We start from the raw sequence: 23534 nt of genomic DNA on the forward strand, positions 1-23534 counted from the left end.
CCTAAATGTGCAAAGGTGTGAACCTTGGCCCATTTTCACTAATTATAGTCTTAGAGATTGTTACTTGTAATGAATAATTAGGTGTGAACCTTGGTCCATTTTCACAACTTTTGAATACTTGATAAAATGAATCAATGGCTGTATTCAAAAACACGTGTGTCATTTTAATTTCCAGGCTTTAAGAGTTTAAGTAAATTACATTAGTATAAACTTTTCTAGATATAATGCTTCCCTAATATAGAAATATTATTTTTATCAAACAAATTGACAAAATTTTAGTATAAAATATTACTCCAAAAATGTAATAATCAAAATGACCATTGATATATTTAACCAAAAATACTTTTAAATATTCATAAAATATCTCTTACAAAAAACACATTTATAAATTACAACATGTCAACATCTATATAACATTAAATTTGGGGGCCGTTTGGTTAGGGGTATTCATCAAAGGATAAGCAAATCAAACATTTTTTTTCCCTTAGATGTGTTTGATAGGGCTTTTTTTTTTTTTTTTTTTTTTTTTTTTTTTTTTTTTTGCTTTGTCCCCTTCATTCCTCCAAAGTATTACAAGTTTATTTCCCCAATCCCCACCCCTACTAGGTAAATGTATAGGATATCATTTCTCTGAGGAGTTGTTTCTCTTCTTCTTGTAGGGCACTTGGGCTCATGTATAGTCGTATAGAGGAGGGTAATTATGAAGTGTGGGTTAACTACTGTCCTATGAATATTGCTCCATATTTACTATCAGACACTTTGTCTCTCGATTAATATATTTTGGGTTGTCGCTTTTTCCTCCCAAAAAAAAAAAAAAACCTTATTCCCTTTCCCTTATATGTACCAAACAGTCCATTAAAAAATAGTATCTATTTTGAGACCGATAATATTTTATTTTATTAATTCCCTCATATAGAAAAATAATAAGATAAAATTAAATTTACTCCATATTAATTTCATTTTATTCACATAGGCCAAGGTACAATTTATAAGATATACTCATTGGTCATTCATTCATTTATTCACATAGGCCAAGGTACAATATATTGATCATTCATTCATGATACTATTAATTTTTAATACTCCGCACTATTTTACCAAATTGGATTACCATTATATTTATTTGGGTAATGATATATGTAACCCTTAGAGTTATATAAAAGCATTAAATCTTTATAAAATAAAATTAAAAATAGAACATTCATCAAAATCACATGTAAATCGGTGTATTTATGTTGATTCATCCTCAATGTTTTCTTATTTTATCTTTAATGGCTATGTTTATCATTTTCCTATTTACTACTCTTATTATTTTTCTTCATATTCCCATTCTCACATAATAAATTTAAATTATTTTTTAATTATTGTTGAAATAAATGTTGTAACAGGAACAAAATTAGTAAAAATAAAAATCAAAATTAGTGGTTCCTGGCTTCCTAGTCAACTACATTAGAAAATTCAAATCTTTGACTACATATAATTTTATTCTATATTCATGAGATAAACTATCTATATCTTCACGAACCCTTGAATCATTCACACAATCCACAACAATGGCAGACCCAAATACAAACAACCCAGCATTAGAACCCGATTCAGACAACCCGGATCAAGCGGGTTTGGAGCTAGCCCAATTCGGAGCGGGGTGTTTCTGGGGTGTTGAGTTAGCCTTTCAGAGAATTGAAGGTGTGGTTAAAACTGAAGTTGGGTATTCTCAAGGTCATGTTCCTGACCCCAATTACAAGCTTGTTTGCTCCGGATGTACTAACCATGTTGAAGTTGTTCGGGTTCATTTTGACCCGAATGTATGCCCGTATACTAATCTTCTTCACCTCTTTTGGTCTCGACATGATCCTACCACTCTTAATCGTCAGGTATAATTTTTTTGTAATTATAATAAGGAATTCTATTGTAATTGTTTTTTTTTTTTGTTTTTTTATTTTAAATTATGACTGTGGTAAGTTTTCAATTTTTGATGTATGACATATGTAATGTGATTGGAAGTTTTAGTTTGTTTGTTTGTATAAAAGTAATTCTTTTGTTGGGATTGTAGTGTGGTATCTAAGACTTGAAATCGAATCCCGTCCATGTCAGTTACGGTTTGAGTCTTTAAATTTATCCAAATGAGGGGTTTGGTGATTTTGGATGTAGTATTGAAGTACAAAGTGGGACAATATTTTTGGTTGTAATACGTAGTATATGTTTTATGTAAGACTTTCACATTCAAAGGAGGAACAGCATTTAGAGATAGAGTAATTATTTGCTAATAGAATTAAGTTGACTTACAAGTTACAACCATGTGAAGATTGAAGAGGATGGCTAAATGTGTTAGTGTATGCTTGTATAGTGAATAGTAAACTCAATTACTCATTACTGAAATGACCCACCTTTATTAGATATATGGGACTGAATAAAGGTGAAACATTTTGAGAGAGTAAAGTGCGAAGAAAATAGGTGAATTGATGGTTGGTTTATTGGTTTTTGTTGGATATAATGGTATGATGTATCGGATTTGATAGAATATAAAACTTATTTCCGGGCCTCAACCAAAAGCTTAAATATGTGTTATACTCTCTTTTGGTTGAGGCCCAAGAATATGTTTTATACTCTATCAGGATTGTATCCTATTGCTCGCAGTCCTGCACACCGAGCAGAGAATGGAAGACATTGTGGCTTAAAGGATCAGGGGTATGGTAAGTTGTCTCAAGGGGTATGTTCGATGAAACTGTTGTGATGCCTAGGAAAGTTTGTTCGTTGTGTTGGGGGTTGAGAGAATTTAGAAGAGGAGTAAATGTGGTAAGTGATTTAGTGGGGAAGTTTATACATTTTGGTTTTAGTCCTGTGTTAATAGTCTAGTTATGTGTTAATGTTGGCTCATTTTTAAGGTCCGATTGTGACTCATAAATATTTGTTACGCATGTGGTTGGGGTGTTTTAGTTGATGCACTCCTTGATCTGTAAGGTAGTAGGCAGTCAGGGCACTCATGAGCTGATCGCTCAGGATTCTGAGTTATGACTCTTAAATTCCAAGGATTCTTGGCTTTATCCCAGTCACAGGGAATTGCAGTATATACAATCCTATGTCCCTGCTCCACATAATCCCAAGTCTCAACTCTCAAGAATTGAAGTATTATACATTTTGGACCTAGGCCCTTAGCCTAATTTAACCTTTAGAGCCAAGGCTGCATATGTGCACATGGATGTACATGATCCCTGCCTAGTCGTATTCTTATCAGGTTATATTTGGTGATCTCAAGACGTATGCATCAATGCACCCTCTTTGGCTATCAATGTAATTTGTATGAGCCAAAGTAGCATATTGGTATCTGGTTATTAGTAGGTGCAAACTGCGAACATTCATATATTGTTAAAGCTATAATCAGAGCTTGTTTCAAAATTATTTTTATAGCTCTCTATTTTGGGGGAAACATGATCCAAGGTGGAAAATTAATATTTTGTGAAGAGCACACGTAGGTATACATGGAGTATTGTCAATATCCAGTGCTGTGTATTGAAGGATTATGTAATTTCACGAGGTTTCTTTGTTTTATGACCCTGAAAGTGAAGTCGCTGAAGTAGGAATTAGCTGAATAACTATGATAGACAAATTTGAGGACAGAAATTCACTTATCACAGTCAGACCTTGCAACTTTGAGTCTTTGAGGAAATTTCCTAGCTATTTTAAAGTTCACTTATAAAGTTCGTTTCATGTTGAGCTTGACACTTGAGGTGTTCATTAATTCGTTTAGACTGTTGCATGTCCTAAATTGCAATTGAGAAGAAAAAACTGTGGAAAATCATTTGATATCTAACTCTTTTTAGCCTGCAAGATGTCTCACTCTTTTGTTTTATTTCTTTGAAGTTTCTTTTTTTCTAATATCAGTTTGATTCCTTCTTGGCTTGGGTCATCATCTCTGAGAAATCCTATGAAGATTTGTCTTCTCTCTTCCTGTCTTAGTTTCAACATCATTGTTTATAAGGACTGGATATGCAAATTTTAAGTATAATCTGTTGCTGATGACATCCCTTATTTTGTGCTGTTAGGCTGGTGATGTAGGGACTCAGTATCGGTCAGGGATATACTACTACAATGAGACTCAAGCACGTCTAGCTCAGGAATCGAAGGAAGCCAAGCAGTTGGAGCTTAAAGGCAGGACTGTTGTAACTGAGATTCTTCCAGCTAAGAGATTCTATCGGGCAGAGGAATATCACCAGCAATATCTGGCAAAGGGTGGCCGTTTTGGTGATAAACAGTCTGCTGCGAAGGGTTGCACTGACCCCATCAAATGCTACGGCTAATGGCAGATTTGGCTTCTGAACAATCATACTATATATATCTATTTTGAAATTTATATGTTTAGACTTATATATCTATGACTGAGCTCAATAAATTGTCTCCAGCTGAGTGAATAATACTCTGGATCAATAAACTTATATTTTGAGAATTCTTGTTTAGTAAAGAAAGCTTATTTGAACTGTATAAATCATGTTTTAGTTTCACACAGTTGTATTATTTGTGCTTCGGAATCTTTCATTCGCTTTCCATGGAAGTATTTTCCAGAAAACATAGTATTCAGAAATGATTTTGAATATAAAGACAATCAGAATTTTATATAACTGCCACTATTATTATGCTGCCTTTAGAATAGGCTATTAAAGTGTAGCTAACAATTGAAATGTATAATTCAAGTTACATATTCCATAAAAGTTTGAGTGATTCAATCACAAACATCTCTAAAACTGATTTAAAGTTCATCCTTCCCGGAGTATCCATCCTCGGAAGATGCAGGATTATTGGAAGAATTCTTGATAGCATATGAAGCCTGCATTGCAATTCCACACAACCCTTCTTTTGCTGGGATACCGCGCTTCATCCTGATGTAACCCTTCTCGCCCCATTCTTCTCCCCATGAATTCTTCACAATCCAGTACTTGGTACCATCAAGGGTAGCTCCATAGCCCACAGCCGCGACACCATGATTCAATTCTGTTCCACATTCTCCACTGAACACCCCCTGTTTTTCAAATCATCATAGAAAAACATTAAGCATCAATGTTTTACATTTCAAAGTATAAATGTTCAAATCAGAAATTTTTATTTAACCTCTGAATAGAACTGCATATCTTGACTCCCAGCATCAATGGCCACAGAAATAGGCTGGTTAGCAACCGCCTTGAGCAAAGCGCCCTCGTTGTTCTCAGGTACATCTTCATGTCCATCAATTGATACTTTTGGAGCATTCATCTGCAACATTAATTTTTCTTATTAAATTTTGCTGTTTATAATGGATTATTTCAGTACACAAGATTATGAAAATTGTTTTTTTTGGTGTGTAGAGTCAAAGGAGCGAGGGATGAAAATCAATCTCATGATCACCTGGAACCAGGAGTGGAGCTTTAACCACCCGAGCTATCCCTCATTCTCGAGATTATGAAGATTGTAAGTTATGGAGTAATACCTTTATTTTATCACATTTACCATCTGCAGCTGAGTAAGGGTAGTTTTTTTCATCAGTAAGTCCACCAGTTTTCTTGATAAAATCGAAAGCAGAGTCCATGAGACCGCCGTTACATCCTTGGTTCTCAGAGGTGTCACAGTCAACAAGCTCTTGTTCAGACAGGGAAACCAGCTTCCCTGTTTTGATCTGGTTTATACCCTCGACGGATACGACAGTGGAAAATGCCCAGCAGCTTCCTGTAAAGAGTAAAACATATCAACAAATAAGAATCATACAAGAAAAGCTAATTTGGATTAAACTGTCACTTTCTTGATGGACTCATTTCAGCTAGTTTGAAGTTTAGATATTAGTCCAATAAGCAATTTTAGCAAATGATTAAATGCAGAACTTAATGAACAAGTAATTGCGTACTTACCACATTGGCCTTGATTCTTGATAGGTGTAACAGCACCCTTCTTCCTCCAATCAACGGATGCAGGGACATTATCGGCGTCTTCATACATGAAGCTTCCGGTAGTCTTCTTGCCTTGGAGCATCCGGTGGTGGGCGATTTTCGAGCCAGCATAGTGAGTACGAAACTCATGGGTTGTCATATCAGCAAACTTGTTCAACTTAAGCTTGTAAGGCTTGTCCATCTTATTAACTTCATGGACATGCTTCACATTAGCCTTGAACACATTGAACCTTTTGTGTTTGTCTTCTAGGCTCCTTGACACGGTATGCTGGCTACGCCACCTCTCGTATAGGCTCCATAAACTATCTTCGGATTCTAGGTCCTTCTCATGGAAATCGAACCCCTCGGAGAGGCCAATGACCATTGCAAAGGCTAAGGATGCAAGCAAAATGCACTTGATCTTATTGTAACCCATAATTGTTTTTTTTTTCTTTGTTTGGTTTGGTTTTGTGTTTTTCTTGTGATGTTAAAGAAAAGTGTATGGGTTGATGATTCAATTAGGAGAAGAGAGGAGGTATTTATAGATGAGTGTTGAAGAAACAAGACAAGAGGTGTGCAATTATTATAACATATGAAGGTGCCTTATGGGTAAGAACTACTTAACAAGAGAGGATTGTGTGCATGATATGTTCTAATTTCTTATTGTTGGACAAGGTGAAAATTTCATAGAAGTTCTAGGAAATTACATAATTTTTTATGGAGTGGGCTTTGAGCTTACTTCTACCACACACTAGTAAATGATGGGGAATTTGGGGCAAGTATGTTAATAGAGCTAGTTAAAGTAAATTTGATACAACTATGTGACAAGAGCTAGACACGATATTTGTGGATTAGTGTAGTAATTTTTTATTCATTAATGAGCCAAGTAAGTGCTTAGTGTTTAATATGAATATGACAAAAGTCCTATGTGCTTAGATTTTCTATCCGTCAATGAGCCTCTCACTTACTAAAATTTATACTCCGTACTTCACAAACTTCTAAATCAAAATCTAAGAGGTAATTAAAAGCTAGAGCCTAGAGGGTTATTCAATCTTAAATTAAAATACTAGCATGGCAAGCAAACTAGCAAGTTTACAAAAAAGTACGGAGTAGTTTTTTAAAATTATTTACATAGCGTGATCAAACAAGATAACTGAGTTGAATATATTTATGACTAAGACCATCTTACCATTACCATTATAAGAACACCTTGTGGTGGGTTGGGTCAAGGGGAGAAAGAAATTGGGATAGAGTCATATACTCACATGTTTAATTTGCAATGACTTACAAAAAGTGGTTCTATAATGCTAATGGTGATATAAGTTGATTAGTCAAGCATTTCAACTCATATACTTCTCTCTTTGATCCTCTGTTTCTGTATATTTATCCCATTTGAAATCTTCATTTTGTGGAGAGAAATTTTAATTATGAATAATCTATGATAATTATGCAAAGAAAGTAAGGGATGCATTTAGATTCATCACGATAAATTATTTCATATTATTAACTTTTTTTAACTTATGTAATACGCAGTTAAAAATATTGATTCTTAAAATCGTGCAATGTAAATTGTGCAAAAGGCAAATGGAGCAAATAAAAAAGAATGAAGGGAGTAAATCAGTTGGCCTTAGGTAGGTGTTTAAGAATTCTCAACTTGTTCACCTAAACTCGAAACTGACACAACATGATCCATTTGCCGCTTCTACATGTTCCCCTAGTATTACAACGCGCTTACATAAGGGATTCACCTTTATAGTTAGGATATGACGAGCATTAGCCATACTAGTTTTTAAGTTCAACTGGTATGTTCGACAATTTAGTTTGTTATTTTTCAGTGTTATCATACAACTTCGGTGTTGAAGAAATGGGTTAAATTGTAGTATTATGGGGGGAGAAGATAGGTGTGTACGTAGCTTATTTGGGATGCGTGAGAATTATGTGTGATGACGATTATTTTTATATTTTGCTATGGTTTGTTTTGCAAATATCTTGTGGCTTGTTACAAATTTGCAACTGCAATTGTCCTTTTCCTTTATGAAAACATCTTGTGATATTGATTTTTAGATCTATCAATCAACATACATTTTTTTCACCATTACAAAAATAAAGGTGCAAATTATTAAAAATTAGAAAAACTAAAAGATGTGATATGAATTGAAGGTGTTATTAAGTAATCTTTAAGTTTGGTGATTTTTTTGGAATACGATAATTCAATGAAGTAATATGAGTTTGTTGATTCATCAAAAGGATAAAGTGTTTCAATACTTTAGCATTTTACTAGAGTAATGAAACATGCACTTTACCCCTAATTTCTTACATAGATCATTACTTCCTCTGTTCACTTTTAATTGTAACAATTTGACTAAGTTTTTTTTTTTTTTTTTTTTTTCAAACTGTTGCAACTAAAAGTAAGCTATGAAAGTATTTTAAGTCGTCTCATTTAACTTTTGATACAATTTCTATACTTAACTTTGAGACATTTCATGTTTCTAAACATTATTTCATCAAGCTAATTGCCGAACAATGCTATTCATTTCAATTAACACTTTATATATTTCAACTTCTTGCCGATCATTTAAGTTACTTGTATGGAATGGATTACCAAATAAGCTAAAACTAGTGAAATCGAATTTGGATGTACCATATAGAACTTTCCCATTCTAGCACGAAGATCAATCATTTTAATCTATGCATTATTGAGTGAAAAAGTTTAAGAGATCTATAAAGCAATAAACGTGCACCAATAATTTACATAACTAAAACCAAGCTAAGATTGCCCCCAAACTTTAGTTTACTTGTAACTTTCAAACTATATGTTCTTTACCAATATTATTTCTAATAAATGTAATGGCGCAAAGAAAAGGGGAAAAAAATTTACTTTCTAATTATCATCACCAATACTAATAAAAAAGGATTGTTAAAGATGATATGTTTTTTGAGCATTTACTACTTTGTAAGATTATTATCAGCATGTACTTTGATTATTAATGTGCCCCCATGCCTACCAAGCAAGTAACAACTGCTTATGCCTTTCTTATTTCGTTGACACATTTCTTTCATATCATTTAGATGATTAATTATCTATACACGAAAAAATATACTCCGTATTATTAATTCGAAGCTATAAAATAAAACAAATTTGATAATTAACGACAATATGACTGTATTTTAATCTAGGTTGTAAACCTCAAACAATATTCAAAGTAAAATGTGTAAGTAGTGTTAAAAGTCAAACATGTCTACTAAAAAAGAACATAAAAAATTGATTGTGATAGTTATCATTTATTAGCATGGAGTTTTGATCAAAAATTGATTATATACTAATCCAACAACATAATATCATGACTAGTTTTCAATCAAACCCACCCTTGAGATACTCATCTACCAGATTAAAAAAAAATGAAAAATGAAAAAAACTAAAAAAGAAAAAACTAAATGTATAAAACAAAATTATGATAGTTTTGCTTGTAGAAACAAGAAAAGCGTAGTGTGTTGGGTGGTAATGGCTTCTTCAACTGAAACTCTAATGTAGAACACAACAAAATATGAAATGACTGAGACTTAAATCTTACAGTAAGCTTAATTATATACATTTTAATCATATTTAATGAAAATTTTATTGGAATTTGAGGCCAGTGTTTTTAGCTTCAAAGGCTGAATCTAAACAGAATCATTATTGGTCAAGAATATGTTCTCTAAAGGTTTCTTGCCTTTCATGCTATGTACATGTATAATAAAACTAATTAGTCTAATTCCCTATCACATGAGGACCCATTTGACTAGTTGATCTTAGATGTGGTAATTGGATTGTGTACGTGGACAAGCTAAGCTTCTAAATTAAGGGTTGATTCAAATTGACTCGAGTCTATTCATTTATGTCATATTTAGTATATTGTTAATTAGTTTATTATGATATTATAAGCTACACAATATATTAAGTTTCGAGTCAAGATGGGTTAATTTCAATTCGAGCCCAATCAAGTTCTATTATAAGTCGGGGCAGATCTAATATTATTAAGGTAACACTTGTAATTGTCAATTTAATACATTCTCAACTCGTTTCTTTTATATGAAATTTTGAAAAATGACGAGCCATGTGTTACTTGAAACTGTTACTAAATCTCCAATGATTGTAAGTCAGATGAATCAAAATTGAGCATTGGTACGAGTACAACTATGTGATAGAGTATATAAAGCAAGCCTCAATAGGCTCTCATGTAAAGGACATAATAAAGTATAATAAACCAATTTTAGGCTTCATCCTTTCTCTTAAACTTTTAGTTGAGTTATTCTTTTAACCCTATGGATTTCTTTGTCAACTGTCAAGCCTATATTCCAAAGCCGAGGCCGAAATTCATAACTCTAGGGAATATGCTGCGTTTAAGCTAAGTGTTCCCATATTTGACTAAACAAGTTTGATGAAGCTATCGCTAATCATTTGAGCATTCGTCTAGAAGTTATAAATTTATGTTGCGATAGAGTATGGATTTGTAAAGATTGTAATCATGCTAATTCTTTTTTTAAAAAGAATTGGAACTTTTATAGCGTGGTATATAGCATCAGAATGTAAAGTTAGGGCCTGTTCATATTTACTGAACTGAGCTGAACTGAACTGAACTGAACTGATTGGAGCTGAACTGAACTGAACTGAACTGATTGGAACTGAACTGAACTGAACTGAATTGAGCTGAAATGAATATTTTATGTGAGAGGGAAATTAAGAGCTGAACTGAACTGAACTGAACTGAACTAAATTGATTAGAACTGAACTGAACTGAACTGATTGGAGCTGAACTGTACTGAACTGAAATTAAGTAAATATGAACAGGCCCTTATTATTTTGACTAAAATGGTTTAATCTTTGGCTTGTAGGTTAAAGAAGGGCACATGATCGTTATTATCAAGGTTGCATGGACGTGTAAAACACTACTAATATTAAACGTCATCTCCTATTGATATTATGAATACAAGTTATAATTTTAATATTAATAGAGCCGCATAATCGACTTTTAATTTACGAGTATATTGTAGGATATGAGTACGACTGTACAACAGTACAAGTAGCTTGTAGCTATTAACCCCGTGTAATGAACATGTCTTTAAATAATTGCTCTATTTTTTTAATTGTATCGTATTGACTTGACATGTTTGTCAAAATGTATTTTTAATTATTAATTACTTGAATTATTTAATTTTTTTTTTTTTGACGAATACTTGAATTATTTATTATATAAGCTTAGATTATAAAATTGTTATTTAAGATGCCAATATGGGGAAAAAATCTAACAAATTTTTACAGGACTATACTTAGTAAAAGCACAAAGTCAATATGGTTCAATTTACGAAAATGAAGTATTACAACTTAAGATGTTAAGTTGTTACTATATAAATCAAAAGTTCAAAACTTTAGAGGAGATATTGTTGACATTTTAGGTTGATAATAATATAGGTTGGGTATCATGTGAATTTCAAGAATGATAGAAACTCCAACACGATTTTGTGTAAATAATAAGTAGTTTTTTTTTTCCTCGACATACACCCCTAAGTTTTTTGTTAATTAATTATATACACATGAACTTTTTAAAATTCATCATATATCCTCGAGTTTTCACAAAAATACATCATATACCTTTGATGATTAATGATTGTTAACTTTATCAATCATAATGGTTAATTATGACCCAAAACCACCGTAAATACATTATTTTACCTTCGAAATCACCCACATTTCTTTTTCCCACCCCCAAAAGCACCCCAAATTTCTTTTTCTCATCCTTAAAGTCGATCATACGGATATAATTATGGAGATTTGGAATGGTTTTAGGGATTGGACAAAGGAGATGAGTGGTTTCGGAGATGGTGGGAGAGATCTAAGGTGGTTTCGATGCATAATTAATCAAATTCCACTCATCTTGTTGTCATTAGGGGTACATGGTGAATTTTAATAACTCAGACGTATATGGTGAATTTGAAAATTTTCATGGGCATATGGTGAATAAACAAAAAAACTTAGGGGTATATAGTGAAAAACCCTTTTTTTTTTAATTTTTTTTTTTTATGGAGAAGTCATGGACATCTTGAGTGTTCTTTAAGATAACCAAAAGATTAAAATTTAATTTAAAAAAATGAATGTAAGAATAATATTCATATGGAATCAAAAGGCATTTTACATAACTAGTATATTGTATGAAATTAAATCAAATTTAACTCTGTATATTATAATTTGCAATGGACCTTGAGAAACATAAAAAATTTATCATAAACCAGTGAGAAAATATATTTACATTTTAACTTTCAAGAATATTGATGATATAATTTCCACTTTCAGTAACCCCCCTTTTTCTTCATTCACTGAGAACAAGAAACAGATAAACCGAAACATTGTTCAGCTGAATGAACAGAACAGGGAAGATATGAAAGCTGTACCTTGCAGCCAGCAGGCAAAAAACATAACATTCCATAGGAAGAAGAAATGAACTGTACATTGCAAGAGAAGAAACCATAGCATTTCATAATTTATACCCTCTACCCCTGTCTAACTATTAAGCACGCCAATCAAAATCACCATAAAAAACAACCAGTAGACGTGAAAATGTGATAAACCGAAGTAAAATGTATCACACCCAAGTGCAAATAACTCCATTCTTGTCAGAAGTTGCCAAAGGCTTTCCTAGACCACTCCAAGCACAGCACAAAACAGAAGATCCATGTTCCTTGAGAGTGCTGACTATATCTCCCTTCTGTATTGACCAGATATGTACAGATCCATCCGCAGATCCAGCAGCAACATAATTGTCATCGGCACTAATACAGGATCTGCTCCAATTAGATGCCACTCTGTTTCCACTTGCTCTTAAGGTATTGTAAACCTCAAGTGTTCTTATATCAAACAGATTATGCACATTATCTCTCCCACTGGTCAAAATTGTGTTTCCATTTCGAGACAAAGAGATTGATGTCACAGCAAGAGAATGAGCAGCAACTTCACTTAGAAGCTTCCCTGTCTGTATGTCCCAAAGCCGGAGATTGCCATCAACATGACCTGAGCATATTGTTCTTCCATCCATACTGAAACAAACAGCGTTGCAATTGCTTGGAAAAATGATTGTATTAGTGCAATAACCTTTCTGCAAATCCCAAGCTTTTATAGTTCGATCGTATGCTGCACTGACGACGTGTCGGTTGGATACTTTGCTCACATCTACTGCACAGACTTTATCAGTATGTCCTGTAAGTGTATGTCGGATTCGGCCCGAGCTGACATCCCAAACATACAAGTTATTTGAGCTACTGGCAGCTATTACAGTTTTATTATCATTTGTGACAGTGAGATCAAGAACAGAACCTAAGCAACCATAAAGAGTGTGACTTAATGATCCTGTGCTTGTATCCCACATCTTAATAGAACGATCCTGTCCTCCAGTGATCAGTTTGTTGGAATTGTACTCAAACAATATGGAAGCACAGCCACCATCATGAGCATGTATTCTATTCTTGCAAGTTGTAGGAATGGTTGATTCCACAAAAAACTCGGCGCCTTCCTCACTTTGACGAACTACACCATCAACTTGTTGGCGAGCAATTTGTTGTATGCTGCTGGCCTTAAGTTGTTGAAGCATGTCTTCATAAAGAGAATTTGCCTAAATCATAATGAATATTCATAAGATCTTAGTAACTAAATGTTAAATTTTCTGTATAAGGATGGCAACAGGACATAGCAGCTAAAGAAGTTGACATCGACAGCAAAAGAATACATTCAAGAAGCTCTCCTGAGCCCTGATGTAGATACTTCAAACAACTAACAGGAACTCATTGATGCCGTTATCTGGTTAGTTTAGAGCTTGAAAGTAGAATATTTTGGTTAGGACTTAGGAGTTCTCTGCCCTTCAATATATAAAGCAGATTGACTAGCAAATCTGATCTATGAAGCTTCTACTATAGGCAATGAAACCACAGGAAAAGATTGATGAAAGCATCTAGTGATAGTCAAACACGAGATATATAGAAGTTAATGGAGACAGTTTATAACCTTTTCCATTAGGTATAATAGGAACTCATTATGGTTACTTGGTTAGTTTAGAGCTTGACAGTAGATAAATTTGGTTAGGAGTTCTCCGTCCTTCAGTGTATAAAGTACATTGAATAGATCTATAAAACTTCTACTTAAGGCATTGAAACCGCAGGAAAGGATTAATGAAAGCATCTAGTGATAGTCACACAAGAGATGTTTAGAAGTTAACGGAGACAGTTATAACCTTTTTTCCATAAGGCAATTACTCATCTAAAGGTGATGAATCATTAATTTACTAATTTATTGAAACAAAATTTTCATTCTTTATGTAATGAACTTCATAAATCATGCCGAGATTCACATCAAGAAAGTAAAACCTGATCTCTCTAAGTGAATTGCTGAAGATAGCTAGATATTAACAGAAAACACTTTATCCCAAGAACTTCAACAGCAATAATATACTTTATTAGATCAAAGGCCCCCACGCCACAGCATCTAACTGCCACATATATTAACCAAAAACACAGGGAATAAGAGGGACTCTTATAAGCATCAGGAGAACAAAATTAGAACAAGCCGTCAAAAATTAAAAGAAGCTATCTTGACTGAAGGTTGCCAACATTTTTCAGTCCTTAAATCAGTTGCCAGTATTTGCAAAGAGCAGCGGAGGAGTTGATGAAAGCTACAAGTGATACACTCAGACTAGTCACTTAGTAATGTCAATGGCAACTTTGTGGAATGAGCTTTTTTCGATTCTGATGCCCAAAACAAGTTTGAGGAAAAAATAACAATTGAAGTTTTGGTTCTAGAATTTCATAACAAACAACATGAAAATGGTACATTTCATCACATGTCATCCTTTCTTCACCTTAATCAACAGATATGGTCCATTGTCTTTGCATATTAAGTACAGGAAGCGCTGAAATTTTCACATTAATATTTCCTAATTTATTGGCATAGCATAAAAAAGGAAGGGCCCATATTGACTCAATTCATGATTATAATGATCAAAGACATATCAATCTCTCTAGCACTTGTATATGCTTATGGTCCAGCACAACACATCAGGTCATCAGCAAGCAATAGATTGATTATAAGACTTGATAATGCGCTTTGCAAACTCAGAACAGATCTCCAGAAACCTTTCAAGATACTATATTCTTACATCATAGCTGTTCAAGAGATCCCACTACACCCATCTCACGCAGTAAAATGCATTGTGCCAAGTTTCTCGTGGTTATAAACTTTATTTTGCTTGTTTACATCAACTTAAACAGGCCTGACAAAAACCCACTCTCAATCTTCAATGAAGTGCTATGTGTCCATTTTCTAAAAAAGCACGAATGCACGATATAGTACTCAAAAGGAGAAATTGTGGGAGTATTTACACTGGCCAAAAACTACCCATCAGACAAAAAGCTCGGCATTCAACAACAAACATTTCTATTAACTGCAGAAGTAGCTCCTTTCTAAAGCAATAAGCTGATGAGAATATACATGTGGTACCCAGATAGATAAGTAGGCTAGTGTGTTTAAAAAAAAAAAAAAAAAAAAAAAAAAAAAAAAAAAAAAAAAAAAAAAAAAACTTTTAAAAAAAAAAAAAAATCTAAGTCAAACAATTACATGGCTTAATATGATCTTGAACTATTCATGGTCAATAAACTTTGATAAGTTTAGTCCAATAACAAACCTTTGCATAATTCAGTATCCTTACAGAGATTTTAAAAATGTGGCAAAATAGAAAGTCTAATTCATTCTGCAGTTAATAAATAAACCCCGCCCAGCACTAAATCAAATTCAATATATCATTTCCTCTCGAGAAAAATTATAGAGAGGGATAAAATACCTCATTAAGACGCTCAGCGTCTTGCATTTTCTGGAGCATCCAACGATCAACCAACATCTTATTCTCAGCTTCAGCATTTTTTGCTTTCATACTCATCTCATCAAGTTGTTTTTTCAGCTCTTGGTTCTCACTTGTCAGCAATTCTTCACCCTTAATCTTCTCATCTAACAGTTTCTTCAACTCAGAGTTCTCATCGCTAAAGCATTATGTAAACTTCGATTCAATATCCATATGAAGTGAAGTACAGATAATTCAGAAACAGAAAGCCAGAAAATCATAGTGGAAAGCACAAGAGGTTAACCTGAGCTGAGTAACCTCCTTTTCCAAGTTAGCTACAGCAGTTTCTTTCTCTTGAATCAAAGCTTTGGCAGACCGTCCCTCAGCAACTTCAACCACAAGCTGCTCAGATAGTCGAGATTGAGCTTTGTAACATTGCTGAAGTTCAAGCTCCAAATTTTCAGCTTTCTCTTTCCATTCTGAGCCCTTAAAGAATAGATAGAATCATTCAGTTACTTCAGGAAATGAAAAAATAGGAGACAGGTATGCAACACCTGTAGGTTCATTCAAAGCAGGGACCAATTATAGTAGGTCTAAGTGTCTAACTCACTAATGTTCGAAGACGTTTTCGCACCAAGCTAAGACATATAAGATAATCTAACCTAATTCTTGTTGATGTATGCCCGACTATTCAGCAAACCCATCAAGCACATAAAACTTGCCACTTAAGCTAGATCAAAAAAGAAACTACCCCAAAAAACAGGCCAACAATGATACTTGTAAAACCTAACTAACATGGGTACATCTAAATTAGATATTTTCGTGGGGGCGTTCCCTACTCAGCGACGCGCTGCACTTCCTAGACCCGGGTGTAGTGATAAGTATGCAAGGGTTGCTAGGTCGTCGCCCAGAAGCGACGCGCCACATTGCCCGAGTGTGGTGTCAAATGAGCAAGGGCGTGCCATTGGGGCGTTCCCTACTGAGCGACGCGCTGCACTTCAGCTCCCCAAGTGGGTTTAGATGCAGAAGAGAAACGACAATTTTGGGAGGACCTAGACGAGGTGGTGCAGGGTGTCCACCACTCAGAGAAGTTATATATTGGAGGGGATCTAAATGGGCACGTTGGGGCGAGCCGAGATGGCTATGAGAGTGTCCATGGAGGCTTTGGGTATGGGCAGAGGGACGCCGGTGGTGAAGCTATTATGGATTTTGCCCAATCATATGATTTAATTTTGGCTAATACTTGGTTTAAGAAGAGGGATTCACACTTGATAACTTTTCGGAATGGAGCAAATGCAACTCAAATAGACTTCCTGCTCACAAGGAGCATAGATAGACAAAGTTGCATAAACTGTAAGGTTATCCCAGGGGAGAGTGTGGTCACCCAACACCGGCTATTGGTAATGACTATTCGTCTGAAAGAGAAGGCGAAGAAAAAAGTTAGACAAGAAGAACCAAGGATAAGATGGTGGACCCTAAGGGATGCAAAAGCTAAGGTTTTTACAGAAAAGGTAATTGAAGAAGCGGATTGGGATGGAGAGGTGGATCCGGACATGACTTGGTTACGAATGAAGAACTGTTTCCTAAGAGTGGCCAAAGAGGTCTTAGGGGAAGTAAGGGGAAGAACTTCGGTACAGAGAGATACTTCGTGGTGGAATGAAGAGGTGAAAGCAGTAATTAAGCAAAAAAGGGAATGCTATCAAGCCTTAGGAAAATGTAGGAGTGATGAAACCTTTGCAGCGTATAAGGAGGCTAAGAGTAAGGCAAAGGCAGCTGTTCGCCAAGCAAAAGAAAAGGCATATCAGGAGGTTTATGAAAAGCTTGATTCCAAGGAGGGAGAAAGGATCATTTATAAGATGGCAAAGAGAAGACAAGAGGCAAGGAAGGATATTGGCATGGTGAAGTGTGTCAAAGATAAGAACCAAATGGTCCTAGTGCAAGAGGAGGGCATCAAGGACAGGTGGAAGGGGTACTTCGATGAATTATTTAATGGAAGTAATGGAGTTGTGATAGGAGATACCTCTATGAGTGATGAAGAAATCAACATGGAGTATGTGCGAAGGATTAGGAGAGTAGAGGTGGAGATTGCACTGAGGAAGATGAAACCTAAGAAGGCGGTTGGCCCTGATGGGGTACCGATAGAGGTGTGGAGGTGTTTGGGTAAGATTGGTATTGATTGGTTAACAAACCTTTTCAACAAGATATGGACGGCTACAAGGATCCCACAAGATTGGAGGAAGAGCACCTTGGTCCCGGTTTATAAAAACAAAGGAGACGCTCAAGATTGTTCTAACTATCGAGGAATTAAGCTTATGAGCCATACTATGAAGTTGTGGGAAAGGGTGATTGAACAAAGGTTGAGGGCATGCACAAGCATTTCAGATAACCAATTTGGTTTTATGCCTGGGAGATCTACTATGGAGGCAATCCATTTGATAAGACAAATGATGGAGTTTTATAGGGTAAAGAAGAAAGATCTTCATATGGTCTTTATTGATTTAGAGAAGGCATATGACAAGGTGCCAAGAGAGATACTTTGGTGGGCAATGTTGAAGAAAGGTATCCCACGAAGGTATGTAGACCTAGTTAAGGATATGTATCGGGATGTGTCAACAAATGTGAGGACATGCGGAGGGTTGACAAAAGATTTCCCTATTACAATCGGATTGCATCAAGGGTCTGCATTAAGCCCTTTTCTTTTTGCAACGGTTCTAGATGAATTAACTAGACCAATTCAAGATGAGGTTCCATGGTGTATGCTGTTCGCAGATGATATCGTTTTGGTGGATGAGACTAAGGATGGGGTTAATGTCAAGTTGGAGCAATGGAGGCAAAGGTTGGAATCTAGAGGGTTTAAGCTAAGTCGGAGTAAGACTGAATATTTGGTATGTCGTTTTGGCACTCAGAGGGGGACAAGCAATGAAGTGGTGAGTTTGGATGGAAAGGATTTGACCATGAGTGAATGTTTTAAGTACCTAGGGTCGATCATCCAGAAGAATGGTGACATTGATCAAGACGTGACCCACAGGATTAAGTCAGGGTGGCTTAAATGGAGAGCGGCCACGGGAGTGTTATGCGACCGCAGCATTCCCTTAAAGTTGAAGGGAAAATTCTACAGGACTGCCATAAGACCAGTGTTGCTCTATGGTACAGAATGTTGGGCTTCTAAGAAAGAGCATATTAAAAAGATGGAGGTTACGGAAATGCGCATGTTAAGGTGGATGTGTGGAAACACTTTAAGAGATAGAATCAGAAATGAGTTTATTCGCAAGAAAGTAGGTGTGGCGGGCATTGTAGATAAATTAAGGGAAAATCGTCTGCGTTGGTTTGGACATGTAAGACGGAGACCCGAGGGTGCACCGGTGCGAAGAGTGGAAGAGTGGGACCATGGAGGGATTAAACGAGGAAGAGGGAGACCAAAGATGACTTGGTTGGAAGGAGTGAGGAAGGATATGAAGTGCATGGATTTACGTGAGGATGAAGTTTTGGATCGTAAGGGATGGAGGAGAAAGATTTATGTTGATGACTACACGGAATAATCAAATTTGGTTCATGTTAGCCGACCCCACTTTTGGGATTAAGGCTTTGATTGATTGATTGATTGATTGATTGATTGAATTAACTTTTGTCATCACTAACCTAATCGAGTTACTCATCAAATCATCAAACAACATAAGCATTAAGCACTAACTATTTAGTTCCCATATCCGGGCCAAGATGCTTAACAGGCTTGTTTGGCAAATGGCTTTTAGCTAGATTTTATGTTGGTTTAATATATAATGAGGTCAAAAAAACCAAAAACTTTGTTTGCAAAATAATTTTTCCATCAATTTAATAAACTATAAAAATGCAAAACTTGGCTGGAGCATATCTAATTCTCTTTCATAAACTTTCTAATTTAAACGATTGTAAAAATGACAGTCATTTTGTATACATATAGCCAACACCAAAGTTCCCTCTAGGTTTTCTCCCTGGGAGGGTTTTTTTGTTCCCTCTAGGGTTTTTCCCTTTGGAGGGTTTTTCTAGCCTCCATTGCTAGATTTTTCTTCTTTTTTTGAAGGTTTTCCTCCAATCTTCTCCTTCTCTCTCTTTCTCTTCCATCTCTTTTCTTCTGATCTCAATTGTAAATTTTTGTAGGGGACTTCCATCGATATTTTTACCGGTGGTAAGCCCCAAAAAAACTTTCTAATTGCTTTCAATAAAAGATCACATCTTTATGATGAAGTTTGATCTACTATTAGGTTTAATTTATTTGTTTGTTCGTCTGTCAAAGTTTGAAGATTTAGGGTTTCACAATCTCCAAAAGTGTCTAGAAGGCCATATGAGTTTTTTCACCTAAACAACTATTCATATGTGGATCTCAAGCCGAATTAGTGCTAACTCACAGATTGTATTGCTTCAGATGTAGATTTTTATAAAGGCGATCGTTGATCAAATCTGCGATGTAACTAGTTCTAAGATTAATTGTATTTGTATTGAAATTTTAGATTTCCTCGGAATTATTTGTAAGTGCCGTTTGGCTATCTTTCATTAATGAAATCCTTTCTCTTCTTGTCAAAAAAAAAAAAAAAATATAGCCAACACCGAACAACCGATTTTACCGAATATCACTACAAACAACAAATGCTACCAATTGACTAATAGTCTGATTAGTCAAACAAGCCAATTGAACCAACCAACACCCAATATTAATAACCAAACAAGGCCATCTTCTTGTTTTCAGCTTAATTCTCGTCAACACACACATTAACACAATAATCGAATAAAAATGAACAAAAATTCAAAACCCTAAAATAACGAAAAATAAAGAATTCTGCAAGAAGTTAAGTGTTTGACCTGATGAATTAGAGGTCTAGCAATAGCGGTAATCGCCGGAGCATGAGCACCTTCTTCCGCCAAATGCCGCTTCCGAAGCGCTTTCAAAGCATGCTTAATTGCATCAATGGCAACTTCTTCATTCAACCTGCTTCAGTAATTTCAAATTGATCAATTCATTCATAAATTCATCAAAAAATTAGAAATTATACTCTAACAGTATAAAAAGTCAAATCAAATTTTAAAGACAAATAAAATTTTATCACATTTTAAACATCGGCGATTATTTCTTCTCCTTCATTCGCTAATTCAACAGATTTTCGTCAATTTCTTGCAGCAGATATTGCGATAATTGAATTTTCAAATCGACTATTGTTTATATATAATTATATAAGTGTTGTACTGGTGAATTCGAAGGAATCTGAAGATAGAATATAAAGTTTGCTTGAATTTGTAACAAATTCAACAAGAAATTTTAGAAAGATTTAGAAGTTGAGTAAAAGAGGAAGATGACAGAAACAGGAGTTCTTTTATTTTAGTTTGAGTGAGAAAATGAAACAACAACCGAATGAACCGATGTGGGTTTGATGTTTGGGCCCATGGAGCCTCGTGAGTTTTAGGTGAATCCGCGTCGAGACAATTCGAGTGTTCGGGCCAAGTTTGATGAGGTCAAATCGAGTTAATTCTAAGAAATTTTGACATTTGTTACCAGCGAAAGAACCTTGTGTCACATTTACTACCGGTTTAATATTTTATTTTATTTTGCTACCTCCAAGCGTTACAACAGATTGCTTTTGCTACCACTTAACAGAATCCGTTATGATTCCATTAGGTGGGGCCCATTTTTCATTAAATAATGATTTAATTTATTAAAAAAAACTTTTAAAAAAATATAAAATATCCCAGCCACTCTACAGCCCGTGAGCCACCTCCCGTCAGCCGCCCCTCCCCTCCGTGCCGGCTACCGACGCCCAAATGATCTTCCGACGCCGGCGATAGCGACCCCACCCCTTCCCCTTCCCCACTCTGCTTGGATTACTTTCATTAATGGCGATCAACAAAATTAAAATCCATTAAAATTACAGAAAAAAGAGAGATAATTAAAGAGAAAATGTGAAGATCGGAAGCAAGACGAACCACCGAGGATAAAAGATGACCGCTTTTTGACTTTGCTAGTTTCAGGCACCTGACACCTTTTCCTTTCCTTCCAGTATTGTGTAAGTATTTCGGAACTATGGATCCTGGTATACTTACTTCTAAATCAAAAGGATGAATTGAAGGTTGATTCCGGTGTTTTCGACCTCGGTTCCTAGCACTGAAGCGTCGAAAATGGATCGAAGAGCCATTAAAGTGATTTGATAGAAGATTTTGATTGAAATTAAATCACAATTGAAGCAATTAGGGTTTTGAAAAGGGGGGAAATTTTGGTGCGGCGGGTTGACAAAGACGGAGTCCAAGCATTATCTTGTATCAATGGGGGCATTCATCTTGTAACAATTGCAGCGACGTGTACTCGGCTTCCATTGATGGTGGTGCGGGGCTGTTGGTGGAGCGAAGCTTCTTGCGATGGTGCTGCAGGCGGGAGTGTTGGTTGCAGTGCTCGCTGCAGTGTTGCGATGGGGTTGAAGTATGGGCTGAGCTTGGTGATGTTGTAGAGAGCAGGGGAGTTGCGGTGGTTCGACACTGTGGGTGATGGGGTGAATGGTGGTGATGCTGGAGGTGCGGCTGGAAAGGGTTTGTGAGGTGTTTGAGTGGTTAGTGTGGTGTAGGTTAGTAAATTGGTGTGGTGATGGATAAATTGGGCCCCAATTAACAGCAATATTGACATAAATCGTTATGTGGTAGTGAAATATATAGTTAGGGAATTTGGGTGGTAGTAAAGTAAAATAAAATATTAAACGAGTAGCAAATGTGACACTACGTGTTTTCGTTGGTAGCAAATGTCAAATTTTCCTTAATTCTATTTTAAATTTGAGTTTATGTTAAATCAGTGTGTCCATATAAAAATCTAAAATTGAAAAAAAAAATTCGGGTTGGTTAGGTAGACTTGGGCTGCAAGCTTTATGTCCCCCATTTAAGTGGTTTTTGCTTCTTCTTGCTCCTGTTCTTAACTCTTTCTCGGGTAGTTCCCAATGTTTGGCACTTTCCATACTTCGTGGGTGCAACATCAACAAATTCGCTCATGATCAAGTTACAGTCTAGGATCTATGACTATGTTTTGTTAATTGTTCATATTTCGTTCATTCCATCGATATGCTCGTAGGTACCTGTAATTGTGATCTGTTTGCCAAAATTGAGAGGTCTTTCTGTAGAAACCATCACGAACAATCGTCGTTTTTTGATGGTTTTTCCTCTTTTAACATCTGCTCTTTCCACACCTTCGGATATCTGGTGCCAAATTAAATCATCGCTCGTTTCCTTATTTCTTCGATAATAGAGTTGGCTATCTTTGTGGCATCAATTGTACAAGTTTGCGGAGAAGGCTCGACGAGTGGAATGAGGGGGAGCGACTCGATCGACAAAAAAGAAGAGTAGCCTCCTTAGAACCTGGAAAATTAATTATCAATGAATTCCCGAAATATTCTCAACAAAGATCTGCGATTCATTCTTGTAAAAGATTATAACACACAGAAGACTCCTTACCTTAGGAGCAGGATGAATGATACATCCGGCGAGCGCCGGTGAAGAATGCAAGCAAAGCTGGACCTCAGGCATTGTTATATTTCATCAAGAGAAAGAAGGCCGACCGCATAAAGTAGAGGGAGCGAACAGTAGGGTGAAGTTTTGATATTACTAGTTATTCTTCCTTATGTATTGGAATAATTTATCTATTTAATTAGATACATGAGAGTTGAAGCAAAATGTTAATTAAGAATCATAAATTGACTCAAGTCCGATCCAAACCTTACCTAAAATCAAACATAACTAGGCTCAATTTGACTAGATTTAACCAAACTAACGAATTTTTGATGTT

The 23534-nt window shown here is 35.5% G+C and overlaps 3 protein-coding genes across 3 annotated transcripts; 1 reads left to right on the top strand and 2 right to left on the bottom strand.

The window, feature by feature from the left end:
* The first annotated feature begins 1485 nt into the window (after positions 1–1485).
* LOC145570259 (peptide methionine sulfoxide reductase-like) lies at positions 1486–4499 on the top strand. The gene is made up of 2 exons (XM_081629297.1): positions 1486–1874; positions 4044–4499. Exons 1-2 carry the CDS (start codon positions 1554–1556, stop codon positions 4296–4298), a joined length of 576 nt encoding a protein of 191 aa, XP_081485423.1. The 5' UTR covers positions 1486–1553; the 3' UTR covers positions 4299–4499.
* A 107-nt stretch (positions 4500–4606) lies between these two features.
* On the bottom strand, positions 4607–6365 carry LOC145570258 (vignain-like). The gene is made up of 4 exons (XM_081629296.1): positions 5874–6365; positions 5459–5694; positions 5104–5244; positions 4607–5014 (listed from the first exon to the last, which is right to left on the bottom strand). The coding sequence occupies exons 1-4, from the start codon at positions 6325–6327 to the stop codon at positions 4745–4747; spliced, it is 1101 nt and encodes a 366-aa protein (XP_081485422.1). The 5' UTR covers positions 6328–6365; the 3' UTR covers positions 4607–4744.
* Positions 6366–12126: 5761 nt separating this feature from the next.
* LOC145571895 (autophagy-related protein 16-like) lies at positions 12127–21113 on the bottom strand. The gene is made up of 5 exons (XM_081630922.1): positions 20827–21113; positions 20582–20708; positions 16050–16231; positions 15749–15944; positions 12127–13531 (listed from the first exon to the last, which is right to left on the bottom strand). Exons 1-5 carry the CDS (start codon positions 20835–20837, stop codon positions 12509–12511), a joined length of 1539 nt encoding a protein of 512 aa, XP_081487048.1. The 5' UTR covers positions 20838–21113; the 3' UTR covers positions 12127–12508.
* Between the last annotated feature and the right edge of the window lie 2421 nt (positions 21114–23534).

Source organism: Chenopodium album, chromosome 12 (genome assembly GCF_948465745.1).
Source record: "Chenopodium album chromosome 12, dcCheAlbu1.1, whole genome shotgun sequence".
Taxonomy (NCBI): domain Eukaryota; kingdom Viridiplantae; phylum Streptophyta; class Magnoliopsida; order Caryophyllales; family Amaranthaceae; genus Chenopodium; species Chenopodium album.

What these genes read in the sequence shown, in the direction of transcription:
- LOC145570258 (XM_081629296.1), bottom strand. Translation starts at nt 6,327, where the DNA reads ATGGGTTACAATAAGATCAAGTGCATTTTGCTTGCATCCTTAGCCTTT. An exon ending in CAAGAATCAAGGCCAATGTG is followed by an intron (nt 5,695 to 5,873) that starts GTAAGTACGCAA and finishes TACTCTTTACAG; the next exon opens with GAAGCTGCTGGGCATTTTCC. An exon ending in GTAAATGTGATAAAATAAAG is followed by an intron (nt 5,245 to 5,458) that starts GTATTACTCCAT and finishes TTAATGTTGCAG; the next exon opens with ATGAATGCTCCAAAAGTATC.
- LOC145570259 (XM_081629297.1), top strand. Translation starts at nt 1,554, where the DNA reads ATGGCAGACCCAAATACAAACAACCCAGCATTAGAACCCGATTCAGAC. An exon ending in CTACCACTCTTAATCGTCAG is followed by an intron (nt 1,875 to 4,043) that starts GTATAATTTTTT and finishes TTGTGCTGTTAG; the next exon opens with GCTGGTGATGTAGGGACTCA.
- LOC145571895 (XM_081630922.1), bottom strand. An exon ending in CTAGACCTCTAATTCATCAG is followed by an intron (nt 16,232 to 20,581) that starts GTCAAACACTTA and finishes CTATTCTTTAAG; the next exon opens with GGCTCAGAATGGAAAGAGAA. An exon ending in ACGCTGAGCGTCTTAATGAG is followed by an intron (nt 13,532 to 15,748) that starts GTATTTTATCCC and finishes ATTATGATTTAG; the next exon opens with GCAAATTCTCTTTATGAAGA.